Source organism: Lepisma saccharinum, chromosome 26 (genome assembly GCF_977018435.1).
Source record: "Lepisma saccharinum chromosome 26, izLepSacc3.1, whole genome shotgun sequence".
Lineage (NCBI taxonomy): Eukaryota > Metazoa > Arthropoda > Insecta > Zygentoma > Lepismatidae > Lepisma > Lepisma saccharinum.
Window position 1 is genome coordinate 6,653,657 of NC_139254.1, and position 19,807 is coordinate 6,673,463.

The 19,807-nt window shown below is 38.5% G+C and overlaps 1 protein-coding gene across 1 annotated transcript in view; it reads right to left on the bottom strand.

Moving 5' to 3' along the window:
- LOC145979825 (sodium channel modifier 1-like) overlaps positions 1-18,254 on the bottom strand; it is a 28,993-nt gene extending 10,739 nt beyond the window's left edge. The window contains exons 1-4 of the mRNA XM_083112851.1: positions 18,109-18,254; positions 13,239-13,309; positions 11,650-11,738; positions 737-973 (exon numbers count right to left, since the gene is read on the bottom strand). Of these exons, the coding sequence (XP_082968977.1) occupies positions 737-973; positions 11,650-11,738; positions 13,239-13,309; positions 18,109-18,159 (448 nt within the window). The 5' untranslated portion in view covers positions 18,160-18,254. The remainder of the gene's footprint in view (positions 1-736; positions 974-11,649; positions 11,739-13,238; positions 13,310-18,108) is intronic.
- Positions 18,255-19,807: the final 1,553 nt, after the last annotated feature.

Below are 19,807 nucleotides of genomic sequence, written 5' to 3' on the forward strand. Positions count from 1 at the left end.
AAGTTTCGCGGATGAAGCGAGTACTAGTTTCTCCGTATTTCTCATTTTGTATTCATTAAATGTACATTCCAAACTTCTTGGTGATCTAAAAACAATTTTGAAATTAAATCTTCTAAAAAATTTTGCAGTGAGAATTCCTTGTGGAATGGAATGGAATCAAATTTCTTTTCAACAGATTTCTCATAGTTGTCTCAATTTCTCTCTTCCTTTAGTTTTCTTGTGACTTGTTATTTGATTTGGTTTATTCTGTTAAATCGGTGAAAATTTTATAGCAATTTGCTCTATTGAGACCATGAATATTGAATGTATAATGCGGGAAAATGTAAAACCAAGGAATGTAAAATCAGGGTTCCACTGTATTATCCATTGTTATAAGAGAATGTTCTGAATTGGCATGGATGTATTTTTCCCCTGCTAGTTTTTTCCTATGGTCTGATGTTTGAATTGTTGTGTCAGTTGTCTTAATTTTCAGATTTTGTTTGTTTATTTACTGAGTATTAGTATGATTGGTAATTAATTAAACTTGTTAGTAGTACAGACTAATTTGAATTAGTTTTTAGGATAGTTTTTGTTATCTAGTTGTTAGTAAGGTATGTTATGTACAGGAGGGTCAATCATTCTGTATCCAGAATGGGTATAGGTTTTAGGGGAAGGGTATAAGAGGGTGAGGGTTTATATTGGGGTGACATTATGTGGCGTTGAGTGGTGGCTTGGATTAGGGGAAATAAAAACTTACCTAAACCTTCACCCATGATGTCCAACGATGTCTTTCTCTGGTCTGGCATCCTCCTCTTCCTGCTGCAGCTGTTGTATGGAGTCGCGATGAGGAGGCCGTGCTGCCTCGGCCGGTCGATCTGCTCCTGCCCCGTGAGGCCGTTCTGAGGGAGAACGCCAGTCTTCACGTACGTCCAGTGGTCGGCTTTCAGTCTTTTCTCTTCCAGCTCACGTGTTCTCATCAAGTACTTGCTGAGTTCTGGAAAGTAAACAAGCCATTTATACGTACTGCACCACGACCCTTGCAACTGAAGCAAATTTAAACATTTAAAATGTAACAATGAGACACACACAACCAGAGCCCAGATTTTGCCTTAAATGCCTACTTTATTCCCGTGAATAGATTCATAGGCTTTCAATACAGAATTATGTCCTGGGTACTATAATCATTATACAAGGTGGAACCAAACTCCACAGACAAACTTTCACAGTATGTTCAGGGATGTTGGCTGAGTGTTATGATGTAAGGAACCCATGGTGTGCAGTACCTTATTACAAGAATAATGTGATGTGTTTATCTTATATTATGTCCTATGGACAGTGATAGATGAGTTCTAGAAGAGTGCAAAGAAAAATTTATCAACTACTCATCACCTTCTGTAATATCATGAATACAAACAATACAAAAAAATACGTGTAAAGAAACAAACCCAGGACAAAACTCATACTTATTTGTTAAATAACTACGAGGGTGGTTCGGAAAGTTCTAAGAATCGGTCAGAGATGGCGTCGCAATTGGAACAAAAGCATGTGCATTAGAAGGCCACATCTGTTCTGAACGTTCAGGAAAATTTCATCGCCACTCTTCCAATAGTCTGGTTTCCATAGGCACGTGAAACAACAAAAGTGCAAGTAACGTGACAACATGGAACAAAAGGAAGTTCGTGTGGTTATCAAGTTTCTGGTGAAGAAGGGATCAAAGCCGAATTGGACACAGTGATGGGAGACTTTGCCCCATCATTTGTCATTGTTAGCAAATGGACGACGCTGTTCAAGCTTGGACGGGACAGCATTGAAGATGAACCCCGCAGTGGACGTCCGCCAACACACCAGAAACAATCAATAAAAGTTTATGATATAGTGCTGGCTGGCTGACTTCATGAGATAGCTCATGAAGTGGGCAACTCAGTGGACCGAGTACACCACATTCTCAATGAAGAGTTGGGCATGAGGAAGCTTTTGGTGGATGGGTGCCACGTCTGCTCACACCGGCGCAAAAACACATTCGTGCAGTGACTTCCACTGAATGTTTGGTGCTTTTCCAGAGGAATCCTCAAGAGTTACTGCGGCGTTACATCACTATGGACGAACCTTGGGTTCATCAGTACATGCCTGAGACAAAAGAGCAGTCCAAGCAGTGGAAGCATGCAAATACCCTACCCCCAAAGAAGGCAAAGGCGGTTACGTCAGCAGGCAAGGTGATGGCGTCAGTTTTTTTGGGACATGAAAGGAGTCATCTTGATAGATGACGATGAAATTTTCCCTGCACGTTCAAAACAGATGTGGCCTTCTAATGCACATGCGTTTGTTCCGATTGCAACGCCATCTCTGATCGATTCTTAGAACTGTCCGAACAACCCTCATATACTGTACATACAGTTCAGTACACTTTGCTCTTCAATGCGTTCTGTTTCTTTTAAGCAGCTGGTCAAAATGTCGACCAGCATGATCACGACAAACTGTACAGCGACGCAGCATGAACTGTTGCACATGCTCTAGCATACCAGGAGAGAGTAGACTGAAGTCTCGCACACTAAGCAAATACCGTGGCAATCAGTCAAATGGTTCTGCGCCGAGTAAACATACACGGAGGTAGTTTAAGTCGAGAAACTAAAGAAATTCCATGTAAACATACACAAACGTAGTAGAATTTGAACAACCGAAAGAAATGCAAATTACTCTTAAGGTACCAGGGAGCATGGGTTTCTCATATCAAAATGCTCAACCATCCTTGAACAACCTGTTAAAGTTTGTCGGTAGAGTTTGGTTCCACCCTGTATATAAATCCCATAGTGTCTATAATTGCCTATCTTGACCATTAGTGTCTAAAAGAGGGCCAAAACAATCTTCCAAGAATTTTGGTATACTTCTGTTAGGGTTTTCCAACAGGTAGATTAGGCAACATTGGCACCAAATCATTCACTGAGTTGGTGTTTAGTCCACTTCATGCACAGTAAGGCTAATCGGGACTGGACCTACAGGTTTAAGTGGAATCCGAACCACTAAGAGTGCCATCAGGAATCGAACCTGGCAACCCTAGATTACAAGGTGACGATGCTACCACTGCACCAAATCATTCATATTGTTACACTTGTCAATGCTATAAAAATTAGCCTTGTCAATCAAGTAAAAATCTTAATAATTTAGCCAGATTCAATTAATCGAATTTTATTACATTTTAAACAGCATTTATAACTAGGAGCAAAGTCAATTAATATAATCTTTAATTTCATTCTTTATAGATAATACAATGTATTTTTTTCTAATAATTCCACACACTATGAAGAACAAAACACAGAATGTTTCATTGGTGTATAATATTCGCTTCGTGTGATGGAGTCATTCAAGGCACTAGTTCACGCTAATAAATCTACCTCACCAAATGTCGTACTGATTATGCTCTACAAAGGATATACAGAGCAAAGATGTTCCCTCCACCTCACTTTAGTTGCTAATCAAATTGATTAAATACATTTTCATTGGATAATTGAATATTAAAGTTGATCAGTCAATGAGTAATAAATCGACAACCCCAATAAAAAATATTACATTCTGCATGCAAGATCTTAAATTTTAGGCTATTTTCATTATTCATGATCAGGGAACGGATTTATATGTAAATACATATTTATGTATGAAACTGAAATCAGTTATATTTTGTATTATCCTTGCGCATCATGGCACGTGGACTTGAAAAAATTCAGTTTATATTCTCCATATTTGTACATATATTAGGTTTTGGCTTATATTTTACATATTTTAGTTAATATACTCTGATAAGCTTACTTTTCTTTGCTTTCGATTTCGTTACCCATCTGGTGGTTTCGCCAGGACCCGAAACTGACGAAGCCACCAGATGGGTGGCGAAATTGATCACAAAGAAAATTTGCGCAGAAAAAATGAAAAGTAAGCTTATCAGAGTAAATTACCTTTCTCCACGTAACTGCCAAACAGATATCCTTAGATACAATATTTTAGTTATTTTTACATATTCTTTCCATATTTCAGAACATTTCTCAACATATACTCCTTACTCGAGCAATAACTACATGTCTCCCTGTGACCAAAATAATGAATATATATGAATGGCTTATTGCAGAAAAGGACCTGAGTCACATTTTTGAGGTATCGGAGGTAATGGTATTTTTTATTTTCCTAGTTACAGACACATCTTTTAGTGCAGAAAGGACGTCAGTCACACAAAACTATAGCCAAGAAAATGCACAGTGAAAAGTGTACTTTAATGCAGAATAACCTGCAATAAACCTAGCTACTCTGTAGCGACGGACACTGGTCCCTTTTCACAGAGAAAGAGAAATAACCGCGTGGAAAATAAAATTGGCAACTCTGAAACAAGTGACGAGCGATTTCCGTAAGAATAGTGCATCTGTAGCCGTTGTCTGTAGAGGGTGATATGTGTTAGTGCAGAGCGGTGGCAACTATTGTGAGATGTTTTGTTGCTTGTATTACAGATATGCAGGACGAGAGTAGTGTTAGCGACGTGAGCATTGACAATCCAAGAAAACGTCGGAAAGGAATTCGACATCCTGAAACATATACCAGAAATGTGATTAGAAGTGCAAGGGTGAATGGACAGGAGTATGTGAACTACAGGGGTGTTACAACTCCTGCGATAAGAGTGCAGTCGCCTTGTAAGCGCCCAAAAAAATGTTATGAGCAATTCAACGAAGACGAACAACGTGCAATTTTTGACATATTGTATAGAATGCAAAGTAAAGATGAACAGGATATACATTTGCAGAGAATGATCCATGTTGAAAATGTTAAGACACATCGTCGACGCAAAGGAGATGCTACGTTACACAAAGAGTTGTTTAAGAACCACGTACTACTGGCAAGTAGCAAAATACAAGTTTGTCGTGAGGCGTTTTGCAGAATTTATGATGTGTCAGAGAAAAGAATAAGGCGTTTACGGAAGTTACTGTTACAGGGAAAATACCTCATAAGCGCGGACAGAGCAAAAGTGGGAATATGATTAAGGCTGAGGATATACAGGCAGTGCATGGACATATCGCGTCTTTTCCAACTAAACGTGGACATTATGCAGACATCAAATACCTACATGAAAACCTGTCAATTCAAAAGATGTATGAACTGTATAAAGAAAAATACCCTACGTCTAGAATAAAATACAGTTTCTACTACAAGTATTTTAAGGAAAATTTTGCATTTCGTTTTGGGAGGCCACAGGTAGACACGTGTGGTGTCTGTGAAGAACAGACTAACAAAATGAAGAGGATATTTCTCATCTTATTTCTCAAAGTTTCCACTTTTATTGCAGAAAGGTACCGGAGTCACAACTTTTTCATCTCCACTGTCTGTAGCAGCATACTGCAGGAGCGCGCATTGAGAGTTGCAAAATTAACTATTCATTATGCTGAATATTTGAGCCAACAACGGTACATTTTTTTCTTTCACTATCAATATCATACGATTTTTCTTGTTTTTCTCGGAATTGTGCAAAAGTGACTCAGGTTCCTTTCTGCAATAAGCCATTCAAATATATATATATATGGGTCATTCCATATCAAATCAGGCAGGAGTAACCCTCATAGTCACTGATTTTGATGATACTTGGTACACAGCTTTGCTTTGCTCCAAAACTGATACCTGTGAAAGGATTTTGCTGAAATATGATTATTATGAATTATAAGAGGGTTGTTCAAAATGTCATTTTTGAGCAACATGCTCTTTTCAATTAAGTATATCTCGGGAACGAATTAAGATACAGGAGCGTATGTAAAGAGGAAAGACGGTTGCATATTATGAGATGATCAAATGTAAACTTAGTAAAATTTTAAAACACTGTTCAAATTTCAAGTTTGAACAGCTCAAAACACACTCCCACATTGATTTTTCTCGTTTTTGGATATTTTTAACTACGCTACAGTCTGTTCTTTTCGCTCTCTGTTGACATTGCAGACTGACGCCAGTATAATCCTCCCTCGGAAGTTGTCTTGTGTCGTGTCCGTGTGTTGAAGATTGTGGCTTAATATGGCACCACAAAAGTTTACATTACAACAAAGGATTTATCTTGTCGAGTGTTACTTCGGAAAGAGGAATTGTGGAGAAGTGTGATGATGTATTGCAACGAAATTTCCTGGGGATCCCATTCCACACAGGACCACTATATTAAACCTCGTAAAAAGTTTAGAGTAACAGGGTCAGTTATGAATAAAAGTGGAAAGAAAAATGGGGAAATCTAAAAAATAAAGTATACAAACACAATCCGTGAGTTAAAAGAGAGTATTGTATGAGAAATCAGGGAATTACAGTAGACGAACTTGAACGTGTAAATGCCAATTTCCTTCGGAGATGCCAGGAATGTGTTGCAGCAGAGGGACACCATTTTCAACACCTTAAGTAGTGAAGGTTAGTACACAATATGAACACTGTAATTTTAATAGAGACTGTCGCAGAACCCGTTCACCAGGAAAAACAAGTGCTGATGCCGGGCCGCTTGCTGCCGAGTCTCGTAGGGAATATCAGAGAATGCTCTGTATGAGGGCCACTATTTATATTTTGAGCCTTGGCAACACTGATTGAAGTTAGGTGCGATTTGACGTTTGCACGGAATCGTCTGGCATTATTGACCATAACGTACTTCAAATGTTTTGTCAATAGCTTCATTTGTGTTGTTTATGTTGCCTTGGAGATTGTGCGACAACAATAAAATGGAATTAACTCGTGAACATTTTCGTGCGATGATTTTTTACGATTTTCGACGTGGATTATCATCGATCAACTTACTTCCACATTTGGCGATGAAGCCCCATCCTTTGCCACTGTGAAACGCTGGTATAATGAATTTAATCGTGGCCGCCATTCGCTCACCGACGAGATTCGCGAAGGTCGTCCAAAATCAGTTGTTGTTCAAGAAAACATTGATACTGTGAGATTGAGGCAACCATAGGCATTAGTTCCATCAGCATATATAAAATATTACACGATCATTTAGATGTGAGAAAGGTATGTTCTCGTTGGATCCCACACAATTTGACAAAAACTCAGAAAGATGCTCGCGTCAATTGGTGCAAACAAATGCTCAATAAATACAATCGTGGTGCTTCAAAAGACGTATATAAGATTGTAACACGTGACGAATCATGGATATATGCATATGAACCGGAACATAAACAGCAGTCGACTGTATTGGTGTTTCAAGATGAACCCAATCCAACAAAAGTTGTTCGCGCTCGAAGCACATCGAAACAAATGGTCGCCTGTTTTTTCGGGAAAACTGATCATGTAGCAACTGTGGCTTTAGATGAACGTAGAACGGTCAACTCTGAATGGTACACAACAATTTGTTTGCCAGAGGTCTTCGGTCAAATACGGAAAACAAACAAACGCCGTCGGACCATTCTTCATCAAGAGAATGCCAGCTGTCACACATCTCGTCTAACAACAGACTTTATGAACAGTCAAAAAATCGAATCGATGGGTCATCTGCCGTACAGTCCTGATTTGGCACGCAATGACTACTTCTTGTTCCCGAATGTCAAGAATAAATTGCGTGGACAACGATTTTCGTCGGCGGAAGACGCCGTTGATGCGTTCAAAAACCATATTATGGAGGTGTCTCAAGAAGATTGGAAAAACTGCTTTGACAAATGGTTCGAACAAATGCAAAAGTGTATTGACCATAAAGGAGAATACTTCGAAAAACAATAAAGCAGTTTTCAATGCCAAATTCCTGTTTTTTCATTGTTAGGCTCAAAATATAAATAGTGACCCTCGTATTATTAAAGTGGCAAATTTTTACAATTTTAAGTCCATACTTAACTGTATATTTTGGTGAACAAGTAAATATGTACATTTTTACTACATAAAAATCCATCCCTGTTCATGATATTGGAAGTTTATGTCTGTTTTCTTCCTTATTTGTAGTTACTAGAAGTTTTCAACTCTACATACAAGACATAATATCACAAATGAGCTCTGCATACTTCTACTGAGCTGCTGCATATAGTGAAAGAATGATGATATCTTTCATTTTGCATAGTTATTCTGATGCTTTTGGCTAATCGCAAAGACAAGTATCAATAATTAGATGGAATTAATAAAGGATCTCTGATAAAGACACCATACAAGATCAGTTGAACCTGGGACCTTTCCGCAGTGAGATTGTCAAGTCAAACATTTAATGTCCTTGGCCACAGAAGAAGAAAGAACAATGAAAGTCTATTAAAGGTATAATTAATGAGCTTGAGAAAAAGATACCAACCATGCACTTCAAATTCCAATATATTGAATGTTTGCCATACAGCTTCTATAGTTATATATACTTTCCATAATTTTTTGTGGTACCCTTATATATTTAATTCTTCTATGCTTAATTAATGTGGTCTAGTCAGTAGGATGCCTGACTGCCATGTGGGGGACCCGGGTTCAATACCCAGGGTGAGCGATTGTTATCTAAAGTCAGAATTTTCCCAGTCTTGTCTCGACACAAACCAGCTCTGGGGCTCACCCAGCCTCAAACAATGGGTACCAGGGGGCAACCCAGGGGAGTAAAGGCAGCCAGAGTGTGGTGCTGATCACATCACCTCCAAAATGGCCGAGATCGAGAATGTGTGGGGCTCTACCACCCTTATCCTCTAAATTCACCTAAATGGAACAGTGCTACATGCACAGGGAACATTACCTTTTACCCTTATGCTCAATTCAACTTCCTCTATCACCTTATTTACCAATAATTTTTTTCTCTACGCACAACACACATTGATTTCCTTTCTTGTGGATGATAAGGCACATACAATAAGGGCCAGGATGATAAAAATACGACAAAGACATTGTATGCTCAACATTCGGATAATACAATTAAGAGGCATGCTGTGAAGAATAAATTCTGAAGACAGCAAGCAGAAACAATGCACACAAGCAGAAACAATGCACACCAGTAACAAATGTGACAGGTGAAGAATGCTACGTAACGAATATTCATCAGAATATGTTTTAAAATAATCCAGTGTTATTCGAAACTAGAGAAGGGGGTGCTGTCTGAAAAAAAAAATGACGTACTTAGTGAAACAAGGAACTATCACCTACCACAAACATTGTCCAATATTTCTCTTCACTAGTTTTCTTGGATGAAACTAACACTGGAGAATATTGGCAATGGATATTTACTGTCAAGCATCCTGGAAAACTAACATGGATGTCTCAAGCTATATTTGAACATAAGTGGGTTTAAAATACTCTAACACCCTCCTTACTCACTTGTTCTGCCATGTTCACACTACATCCATTCCAGGTTCATAAAAAAAATATGAACATTTTGGAATACACAAAAATGACATGTTCACGGTATCAATATCTCTTATGGGCATTTGACTTCACTAGATTGTTGATATACCAGACAAATTCATTAACTGGCAAAGAAATAGTATATAACCTTTAATATTATAAGCTCAATTTGCAGTTTTGACATGCAAATAAAGAGAAAAATGGTAATGTCAACAATCCTTCAAATTGTCCTTTCTCAACCAACATATACAGAAGGCTGTTCCACGTATGTTTGACCAAACGTAATTCCTTCCCCCCGCATGCAGAATGAACTTGCCCAACCTTGGTGGGCACGTTTATCAGTGTAGTGTGCGAGCTGTGAAAGTGTGTTTGTGTTTTCACGCTTTGCCGAAAATGCCGCCAAAACTGAGTTGGTTTCGGGAGGGTTATGTTGTAGCCCTTTACAACGCAAAATTCAGTGTGTCAATGATCAGGAAGTAGTAAGAGCAAGGGGTTGACTTTAATGAAGAATGTGATCAGCAAGAATAAGGATTCCATGGCCCCAGCGTTCGATTCTCCAACAAAGGGGAGGAGAACATGGCCATGCACACAAGCCACCACCAGTATGCAGGCGAAACTTCGCAGACTGGCCACGCAAGAGGATCCGCTGACCCAGAGACAGATGGCGAATCGTCTAAAATGTGTCTTTGGGAACTGTTAACCACACCTTGCGCCAACAACTGAATCTTGAAAAGATGTTCAAGGCTAGTGTTCATCACCTTACCGATGCTCACCAACAGGAATGCAAGGGTAATGCTCGGAAGCTGTACAAGCGGCATCTGGCAAAACGAAGGTGGCAGTACGTCGCTACATTGGATGAGGTGTGAGTGTACCTTGCCGACTGCTGCAATTCAAGAGCCATCACGTACAGAGACAAAGGCACGAAGTGTTTCACAAAATGGGTCCGAGCACGCAAAGAGGCTTTCCCGAAAGGGTTCAGGGTGTTTGCCGGATACTGTCACTGAGCAAACTGAAGATTCGCAAGTGAAGAAGAACTGCAAAATCAACTCGCAGTACTAGCAGGAGGAGATCCTGAGGCCAATCTACAAGCAGGAGCTACCAGAAATGTACGGAAACAAGATCAACAAGGTTCATATCCATCAAGACAGAGCTTCATCACACACCTCAAGATCATCCCTCGCATTCTACCAAGATATGAAGGAGGCTACTGGAATACAGGCCACACCTTTCAACTATATATAGTGGAACCACAAGCAAAACAACCTGCGCAGACCCGCGACTGCTGTGCACTGTACCCCCGCGAGCAGGGGAGGGGGAGGTTTTTTGCCTTGTGGTCGATCTATACTTGTGAAGTCTCCAGACGCAAGTCCAACGGACTTTTGTGGATTTGGACCGCTTACAAGGACTTTAGGCAAGAGAAGTGTGACAACTGTTTATGGTCTCTGGAAAGCTGTGCAAGAGGAATGGAACAAGATCTCCCCTGTAGTTCTCCAAAAAACCTTCTGCAATGGAAACTATGTTGCTGGAACATCGTTCGGAACCAGGGGAGACACATCGAGCATTGCCGCACCTGACGCCACGGATTTTCATAACAATTTGTTAAGTACAATTTGGTGACACATACGCGGAACAGCCTCTGTAGGAATCATACATTTGTAAGACATGAACCATATTCATATTAAGGCAAGAAGCAAAACTTTTTGAAGGAAAGGCGAGAAGCGTAATCACTTACCTGTTTTGACCATTAGTATTGTACTGTAAGAAAACTATTCATGACAGATCTCAAGAGCTCTTTTTGTGTGTGATGTGCAATTTATTTTGCATATAATAAGGTATAGTTTCATTGTTAAGCACTAATCAGCCAATTTTGATGTCAATACAAGCACAAATTTAGCACCAGCATGTTAATTTCCCCTCCAATGTCACATGTTCAAATGCCAGTTTATGCCAAAAAAGAATATACTATGGACATACTTTCGATGCAGATAATTGAGAGAGGTGTACCACAGTAGACTTTTTAATATTCAGGTGAAGTACATATGCAATTCAAAGTAAAAAAAATCCAAATAATGTAAGTTACATAAATTCTCTTACATATGGAGTTCATCTTTCAGCCTAGAATTTGAACAATTCTGTGCATATTTGAACTAGCTTTGCATTTTATGTGTATGAAGCAAAGGAGATTAAAAAAATTACCATAAAAATTGCATACACCGATGTACTGAATATATCATCATTCTATGCATCTACATTTTTCTTTATTTAGATTTCAATCAACAATTCAAAAATGAACTTTTTTTTTTCATGAAAGAAAAACAAAAGACATGCACTACGTAGAAATGTCGATGTCATACTTGAGTTCGGCGCCCTTCTCCTGTTACCTACCAGCGATGTGCTTCTTTCCCTTTCGATGATTGGCTAGCATGTTCATGGTATCGAATATCGGACGATGATAGCACACCAAGCATGTCAACCTGAATTGCCAGGAATGGAAGAAAGTCGTTATTTCATAACATGATAATACGATGAAACCTGTATATGAATGCCACAATTAACACTTTTTTTCTTTTACTGAAGTGAAGAAAATTAATTTTCATTTTTTAAATAAGGAAGCAGCTGGAGTTTAACCTGCTCTCTGGCTATTTTTTTGTTATTAACTTTTTATGTTAACTAATTTAGTAATGGTCCACTTGTCTTTCAAGAAACACAATTATTGTTAACATGACGTAATGACTATTTATAGCAGTAGATTCATAAGACTGCAGTAGATAAACTTTTCGTTACTAATAGCCAGCCAACAGGTAAAACATGCTTTTATATTCTTTTAACATCCACAATGCTGAAATATTACTTTTTCATATTTATTCTGAAACGTTGAAAACATTACTTTGATTTACTTTTTCACCTGCTTCTAAGAAAGTTATGAACAACATAGTATGCCTGCCATTTCTGTTTACATTTGCAACTGATATAGAAATGCAGTAATATTTTCATTGCAAATATGGAAAACATGTTTGTTTAGAGGAGTTCTTCATTTGACGAAGTGGTTGAATTTATTTCACTTGAAGATAATTATGGAGAGGAGGACAATTAAGGAGAAACATGAATAATTTCTTCAATAAGGGATAAGGAGGCTAGTAGAATGAAAACGACAATTGTTATAAAATCAAATATTTGTTATGTTGTCAATCTTCCTCAGCGCTGCATCATACATGAATCAGTCTGTAGATTATAGTCTGTGGCAATACAGGAATTCTTAACACCCCACGGAGTTACAAGATGCATTGGTTATGATGCTGCAATACTGTTTAGCTGGTTCAAACCACTGACATTGCAATGACAATGTAAAAAAAATACTTGCAAAACATGTCTCTCACATTCTGTGAAGAAACACTATATCATCCACTCAGGAGCAATCGGAACATGTAATTTTTCTTCGCATAAAGGATTATTGCTTATTCTCTCATTCAAATTCTTATTGCACCATGATCTTCCATGTTTCTCATACACTTAAAACTAAAAAAAAATATCCGAAACAAAAAGTTGTCTCCAATGTTCCACATGATTAAAATTATGAGTACATCAGCATTGTGGCTATTTGCACTTTATCACGATGACCAGTCTGCATATATATCACTTCCATAATGTACAGCAATATTCACTTTTTCCACAAATGATAGTTTTGTGTGAAATGGTCCATCCACAGGTGTGTAACAAAAATACTTCTTGCAGTGATGTAAGTGAAATAATGTTTTGTCGTTTTCATTAAACTCTGCCTTTGAAGTATGATGGGCTTAGCAATTGCATGTACTCATTTTGTAGGTATAAGCAGAAAATAGATATCTTTTTAAGTTAAAATTTGAGGAGGCTATGAGGGTTCAATCTGGTTTCAGACTGTATAAGTGAGGAGAGAGATTGTAGTTTTTATGTACATTCCTTGATCATGGAAAAATTTATGTAGAATTAACACATACCTTCCATTGCTCAGTAGTGATGCCTCATCATCTGGAATGTGATTGGAGAGAAGTTCACTCACGCGGCGATGCTGAAATTCAAGGATCACAATTAATGCTTTGATATAGTTAAAGCAACCATCTTTCTGTGCAGGTCGGGGGAGGGAAATAGGCTACACTAAGTCAATTCTTTATGCATTATCTCCATGATGCTTCATACCCCAGTTGTCTCTAATTACATGAATTATTAATATCCCAATCTCCAAGAAATGTCTCTAACTCGTTTATTCCCTAATTGTTAATATTGGTACTTACCTATTCTGCATTGCGAAACATTTTTGAAGATGGGATTTTGCTTTTTAAATGAAAATATTATCTATTTTTGACATATTGGATAATTATTGTTCGTTGTTTTTACGTTTCTGTAAGATGCAATATGGCAGCCACAGGTTGACTAGCGTTGTCGATCATCTGTGGGGGGTTTCCAACCTTCTTCACCGAAAAATACCTAGTACCACGAACCATGCACGGATAGCCCCAAAAACCATTCAATAACCCACGAACAGCTCCAAAACTATTCAATAAACTCACAAACCATGCACGGCAAGGATAGGTTAGCTTAGTAAGGCAAACACAGTTAAAATTATTATTCAACATCAGGAAAATTCTACATATTTACTTACAAAACCACATGGTTGGAAACACTAACCGGGGGTTATGTCATGAAACGCACAGAACATCTGATTCACGTAGTCGAAGGTAATGGAGGCAAGAGCTATTGTGCATCGGAGAGACATTAACGTCAAAAAATACATGATTTCTTGGTCGGATAAATTGAACAAAGGGAAAAAACACTTCCACAACCTTCCTAAAGTCTACAGAAACTCAGTTCCGTAAGTAGTTTCTCCTGTAAAATTGAAGAAATACGTTTTCCGGAGATAAGAATTTTAACTGTGAATTTTCTTATAACTCCATGCCAACATAAGAAAAAAACATTTTTTGTAGGAAAATAGGGTACTAATCCGATATTCCCCGTACAGATTTTGATGTACGTCTGTTAACACATACTGCAGAGTTTTTAGCGATTACTTAGGGTTTTGTTCAATATATGCTTTCATGGTTAGGTTAGGCAGGTTAGGTTTGGTCCCCTTAGCATTAAAATAGTCCCTGAATGCATTCTACTAAGATTCCGATTTACTTCTACATTCATTCCCACACTTCTACGATAATTTTCAAGTTTTTTTTTTTCAACATAAATAACTTTTTTGGAGTCCAAACAGTGCTCATTACTTTAAGGAAGGTTCAAATTTCGTGTGACAATGATTTCCAAAATTCTATGAACATAAAACAATTGGAATCGTTACCCACATTTCTTCATTTTTACAGAAGAAACCACTTACGGTAATAAGTTCCTGTAGCATTGTCTAACATTTGGAAGGTGTTTTGTGCGATGTGGGAATATTTCATAGCAGAAATTCATGTTCTTTGTTGAAAATTAATTCTCCGGCGGACAATAGCCTTTGGCATGTACACCTTCGCACATCATCACGCGTCATGATTATGTTTTGTTCATGTTCATTGGGTATCCAGTGTTTCGAACTGTGTGTTTGCAACGAAAGTTAGAAACATGACGTGTCATGGATGCGTGGTGAAATTCGTACCAGGTGTGGAAGATCCAGTGGATTTTTTAAATTTAATTGAACACGGGATCGTGAAGAAAGGAATGTCGAAAATGTGGCAGTGAATATAAGTTACTCCTTAGAAGGAATGCGCTGTGGGTATATGCCTAATATGACGTGTTGTGGATGCATGGTGAAATTCAGGTAAGTTTTCCGTACCTTGGAACAGATTTCTTCAAATTTAAAAGTTTGGGGCTCATTTGGGGGCAGGTGACTCCAGCCAATTTCTAACATGCCTTTAACAGGGACTCTATAGAGATAGCCGGGTAGCTGGATCGGAGCGGAGGCGGGGCCACGATAGGGGGCGGTAGGTCTACTACCCAGGGGCAGAGCCCGGAATCGGTGGTAAATTTGGACTCAAAAATTTCAAACGAAAATAATTTATTTGTTTAAATTTCCCACCGATTCCGGGACGGATAGCCCCAAAACCATTCACGGATAGCGCCACGAAATATTACAATTTTCTTCGTAAAACAATGCGAAAAAGTTTTGTTCACGGTATTTCTTGGGTTCCGAAGGTTGAAACACTGCATAACGAATGAAAATCGACAAAACACAAGCACGACGCGCAATTATGGAGGATGATGTACGTGCCATATTGTGTCTCAGGTAAGCAAAAAGACTACGAGAAAGAAGTACTCGTAATGTGAAAAATTGCAATTACTTTGATCAAAAAAATGTGAATACACCTTAAACAATGTTCCACGAAGCAGATAGGTATGTTACAATGTCAAAAATTGACAAAACAATGAAGTTATAGGTGTCCGGGGAATATTAAATTTTTACTGGAAATAGTTTTGTAATTTTTTATGCTACAAACAATAAGTTGTCTTTCAAATTAGGCCTAAGCCAGCATTTGCACATCTCAAGGTCACGAAACAATGATGGCGACCTAGTAATAGTCTAATTAATTTGGATAGGATGAAATGAAATAAAGGGAGTGAACTAGAACAGTAACTCATGCAGAAAAAAATATTCTATCATTTTCTTTCAGGCCTGGGTAAACTTAAGTCACTCTAGACTAATATCATTAAACGTTAAGGTATGACTGAAGATGACCGGACCCCTCTCAGATTTTCTTCATATTTGGCATACTTACTAATTGAGGCCTGCTAATGATGAATGTGAAGTTAAAATTTGTCGGAAATTTCTAGAAATTGCAAAATAATTGCAAACCATTGACGCTAGCCCTACGAACCATTGACGTGTGGTTAGGTTAGGCAAACATAGTTAAAACAGTAAATATCTTATATCAGGAAAACTGATTTCTTCAAATTTACAGGAGAAATTACTTACCGAATGTAGTTTCTTTATAGTTGTGGAAGTTCGGAGAAGTGTTTTCTCGCATCGTTCATTGAATTTTGCTAGTAAATCATCTATTTTTCGACATAAATGTGTGACTGATGCACGAAAGCTCTTGCATCCATTTACTTCCAGGTGGATGTTTCCAAACACGTGTTTTTGTAACTGAAGAAGGTACGTTTCCGCAAATGGTTTGTGGGGTTATGCGAGAATGATGTGTGGGGCTACGCATATTTTTCCTAAACCCATTTTGGTTAATTTCTCATATCGGACAAACGGCTGAAATTTGCTAGTTCATTTAATTTGAATATTCGTACTTACGTATTCTGCATTGAGAAACATTACTTAAGGTGGCATTTTGCTTATTTCACGGAAATAAGCTCCATTTGCGACATATCAAGTAAGTTTTCTTCGTTTCTATTTGCCTTCCAGTAAATTTCTCGTATCGGACAAACGGCTGAAATTTGCTAGTTCATTTAATTTGAATATTCATACTTACGTATTCTGTATTGAGAAACATTTCTGAAGGTGGCATTTCGCTTTTTTCACGGAAATATTCTATATTTTCGACGTATGAAGTAAGTTTTGTTCGTTTCTTTTTCCCTTCGATAACACGCTAAATGGCGGTCACAGTTTCACTAAGTTACTCGGCATGCAGTGTTTCCACCCCCACTCCACCCAAAAATACCTACGTAGCCCCACAAACCATTGACGCATAGCCCCACGAACCATTTCCGGTAAGATTAGGTTAGTTGGGTCACGTTTAGGTTAGAATAGTCAAAAATTGGATTAGAAAAAATGCGTAGCCCCACACACCATTCTCGCATAGCCCCACAAAGCATTTGCGGAAACGTACATTCTTTAGTTACAAAAACACATGTTTGGAAACACTGACCGGGATTATGTCATCACACACAGGCTACATCCACCTGGAAGTAAATGGATGCAAGAGCTTTCGTGCATTGGTCACACATTTATATTGAAAAATAGATGATTTACCGGCAAAATTCAATGAACGATGCGAGAAAACACTTCCCCGAACTTCCACAAGTATAAAGAAACTACATTCGGTAAGTAATTTCTCCTGTAAATTTGAAGAAATCCGTTTGTCCAATACGAGAAATTTACTCCTATTTTTAACTATTGTAACCTAAACGTGACCCTACCTAAACTAACCTTACCGAAAATGGTTCGTGGGGCTATGTAAGAATGGTTCGTGGGGATATGCGTCAATGGTTTGTGGGGCTACATAGGTATTCTTGAGTGCAGTAGGGTGGAAACACTGCATGCTGAGTAAGGTAGTGAAACTGTGACCGCCATTTTGCGTGTTACCGAAGGCAAAAAGAAACGAAGAAAACTTACTCGGTATGTGGCAAATAGAGCTTATTTCCGTGAATTAAGCGAAATGCCACCTTCAACAATGTTCCTCAATTCAGAATACGTAAGTATTCCGGAGATAAGAAATTTACCAAACAAAAAAATTTCGCGAAAATTGACGGTTTCCATTCCGAAAACTAACGCCTTATTTTAGACGTTTCCGACAACTTATAACTTCAGATTCGAGATTACGAGGCCTCAATTAGTGAGTATGCCAAATATGAAGAAAATCGGAGGGGTCCGGTTATATTTAGTCGTTCCAAGGTTAACTACAAACAGAATCCTTAATTTTATTTGCTCTCGACATGACCTTTACAATGTCCGGACACAAGGAAACAAATACATACTGAACATTTTTATCGATAATTAAATACAGCGTGGAACAAGGATACATTTTCCTTGATAATTAAACAACACAGAATAACTCGCACACCGACAGACTATTTTGAGGAATTTTATTGAAGAAAATGGAATCCATCTTCCCTTACAAACACCGACATACACCACTATTATTTACAGGTAAATACTCTTACCTTTAAATTCCTGAGTAAGGAAACATCATCACCATCCCTCTTGAAAGACATTTTTACTTCTTATTTGAAAAATACACTACCAGACTAAATATTAAAAACACGTTATTTGAGCTTCAAAACATTCCTTCACGTACGCCCACAATAACTCAACTAATGCATTCTGGGAAGGGGAACTTGAAATTTGTCATTAATGAGAAATTCTACATGTACCATTAGAGATGCGTGTTTTTCGCTAATGAGATAAGGATTAAACTTTTGTGGATGTTAGCAACATTTCTATGGAATGCAGCATTAGAATAAGTATTAGTGTGTCCGAAGGGTGCCCCAGCAATAGTTTATATTACTGAGATAAATGGGGCTTGGGGGTGTTCACTGCCAAACATTTCCAGTGGAGGCACCACTCAAGATATGTGTCCTTACAGATTTTCGTTGGTCATTTGGCTATCCTAAGCTTTATACATTGAATTCGATGCAGTGTGCTATTCAAACAACAGCTTATCTTGGCGATCCGAGGCTTAACGGACGGCGACTGCACTTTTAATCACTAAAGGCCCGAAGAAGGCACTGGGGCGGACTATGTGTAGTCAACGTGGGCAATGAAAAGGGGAGGCTTCGGATGGGGGAATGGTAAGTGGATCCCGGGGCGTCCTTGATGTCAGGCCCTGTCGGGGGGATATAAGAGTACCACAAAAAATATATGGAAATAGAGCCGGCAGTAACCCAGGCGCATGAGTGATGTGTTGTTCTTGCTAGCAAAAAATGTGAAAGGAAATAATGTGCGATTGAAGCCCATAATAATGCAAGCCAGAAGAGCGAGTCCACTATCTCTCCTTGCGTGCTGCAAAGGAGAGATGCCGCTAACATGTTAGGTAAGGTTAGGTTAGGTTAGGAGTGTATAAAAGTCCTGATTGAGTCAGTTGTCTGATTTGCAGTGTTCACTGAACACTCCTAACCTAACCTAACCCAACCTACTTGAAAGTAAAATAAAGAAAACATACAAAAATGAAGAACTTCCTACCTATTCAAATGTGGAGACGTACTACGCGTGTTGTCTTTCTTCTTCTTCCAATGTGGAGACTTACTTACTACACCTATACCACACCTGTCTACGCGAGAGAACTTCGGGCGCTGGTAAAGCGAAGCAAATGGCAGTGATAACCACTCCCCTACGGTTGGTTGATTTGATGTTTTAAATCCACTTTATGCACAGAATGGCTAATCGGGACTGGACCTACAGTTTAAAATGAGATCCGAACCACTCTGTGCCTCCACCAGGTATCGAACCCGGGACAACATGCACTCCCCTGCGGAGGTCGGCCGACAACAAAGACGAGAGGAGAGCGCTAACCATTCGGTTACGTGGGTATCGGTAAAGCAAACTGCATTTTTCGTCAGTGGTAATTTTCAAGTAGATTTTTGAAAGAGCATCTTTGTATATGATTAATGTTTTTTCTAAAACTTTGCATTGCTTCCCTAATTTCTCCAACTCATGATCTCGTTACTGAAGGGTCCGGGCTGAAGCCCTGCCCTGTGCATGACTGTATAGTATTCTTTGTATCCACCCTTCAGCCGTTTAATTTAATAAACGTTCGTCGTCATGGCAGAAGTTAGATAAAGTGATGCAAGAGCAACGCTAAAAATATTAATTTGTCTTCTTGAGTTCTGGGATACATTTTTCGTTCCAAATTATTTCATTATT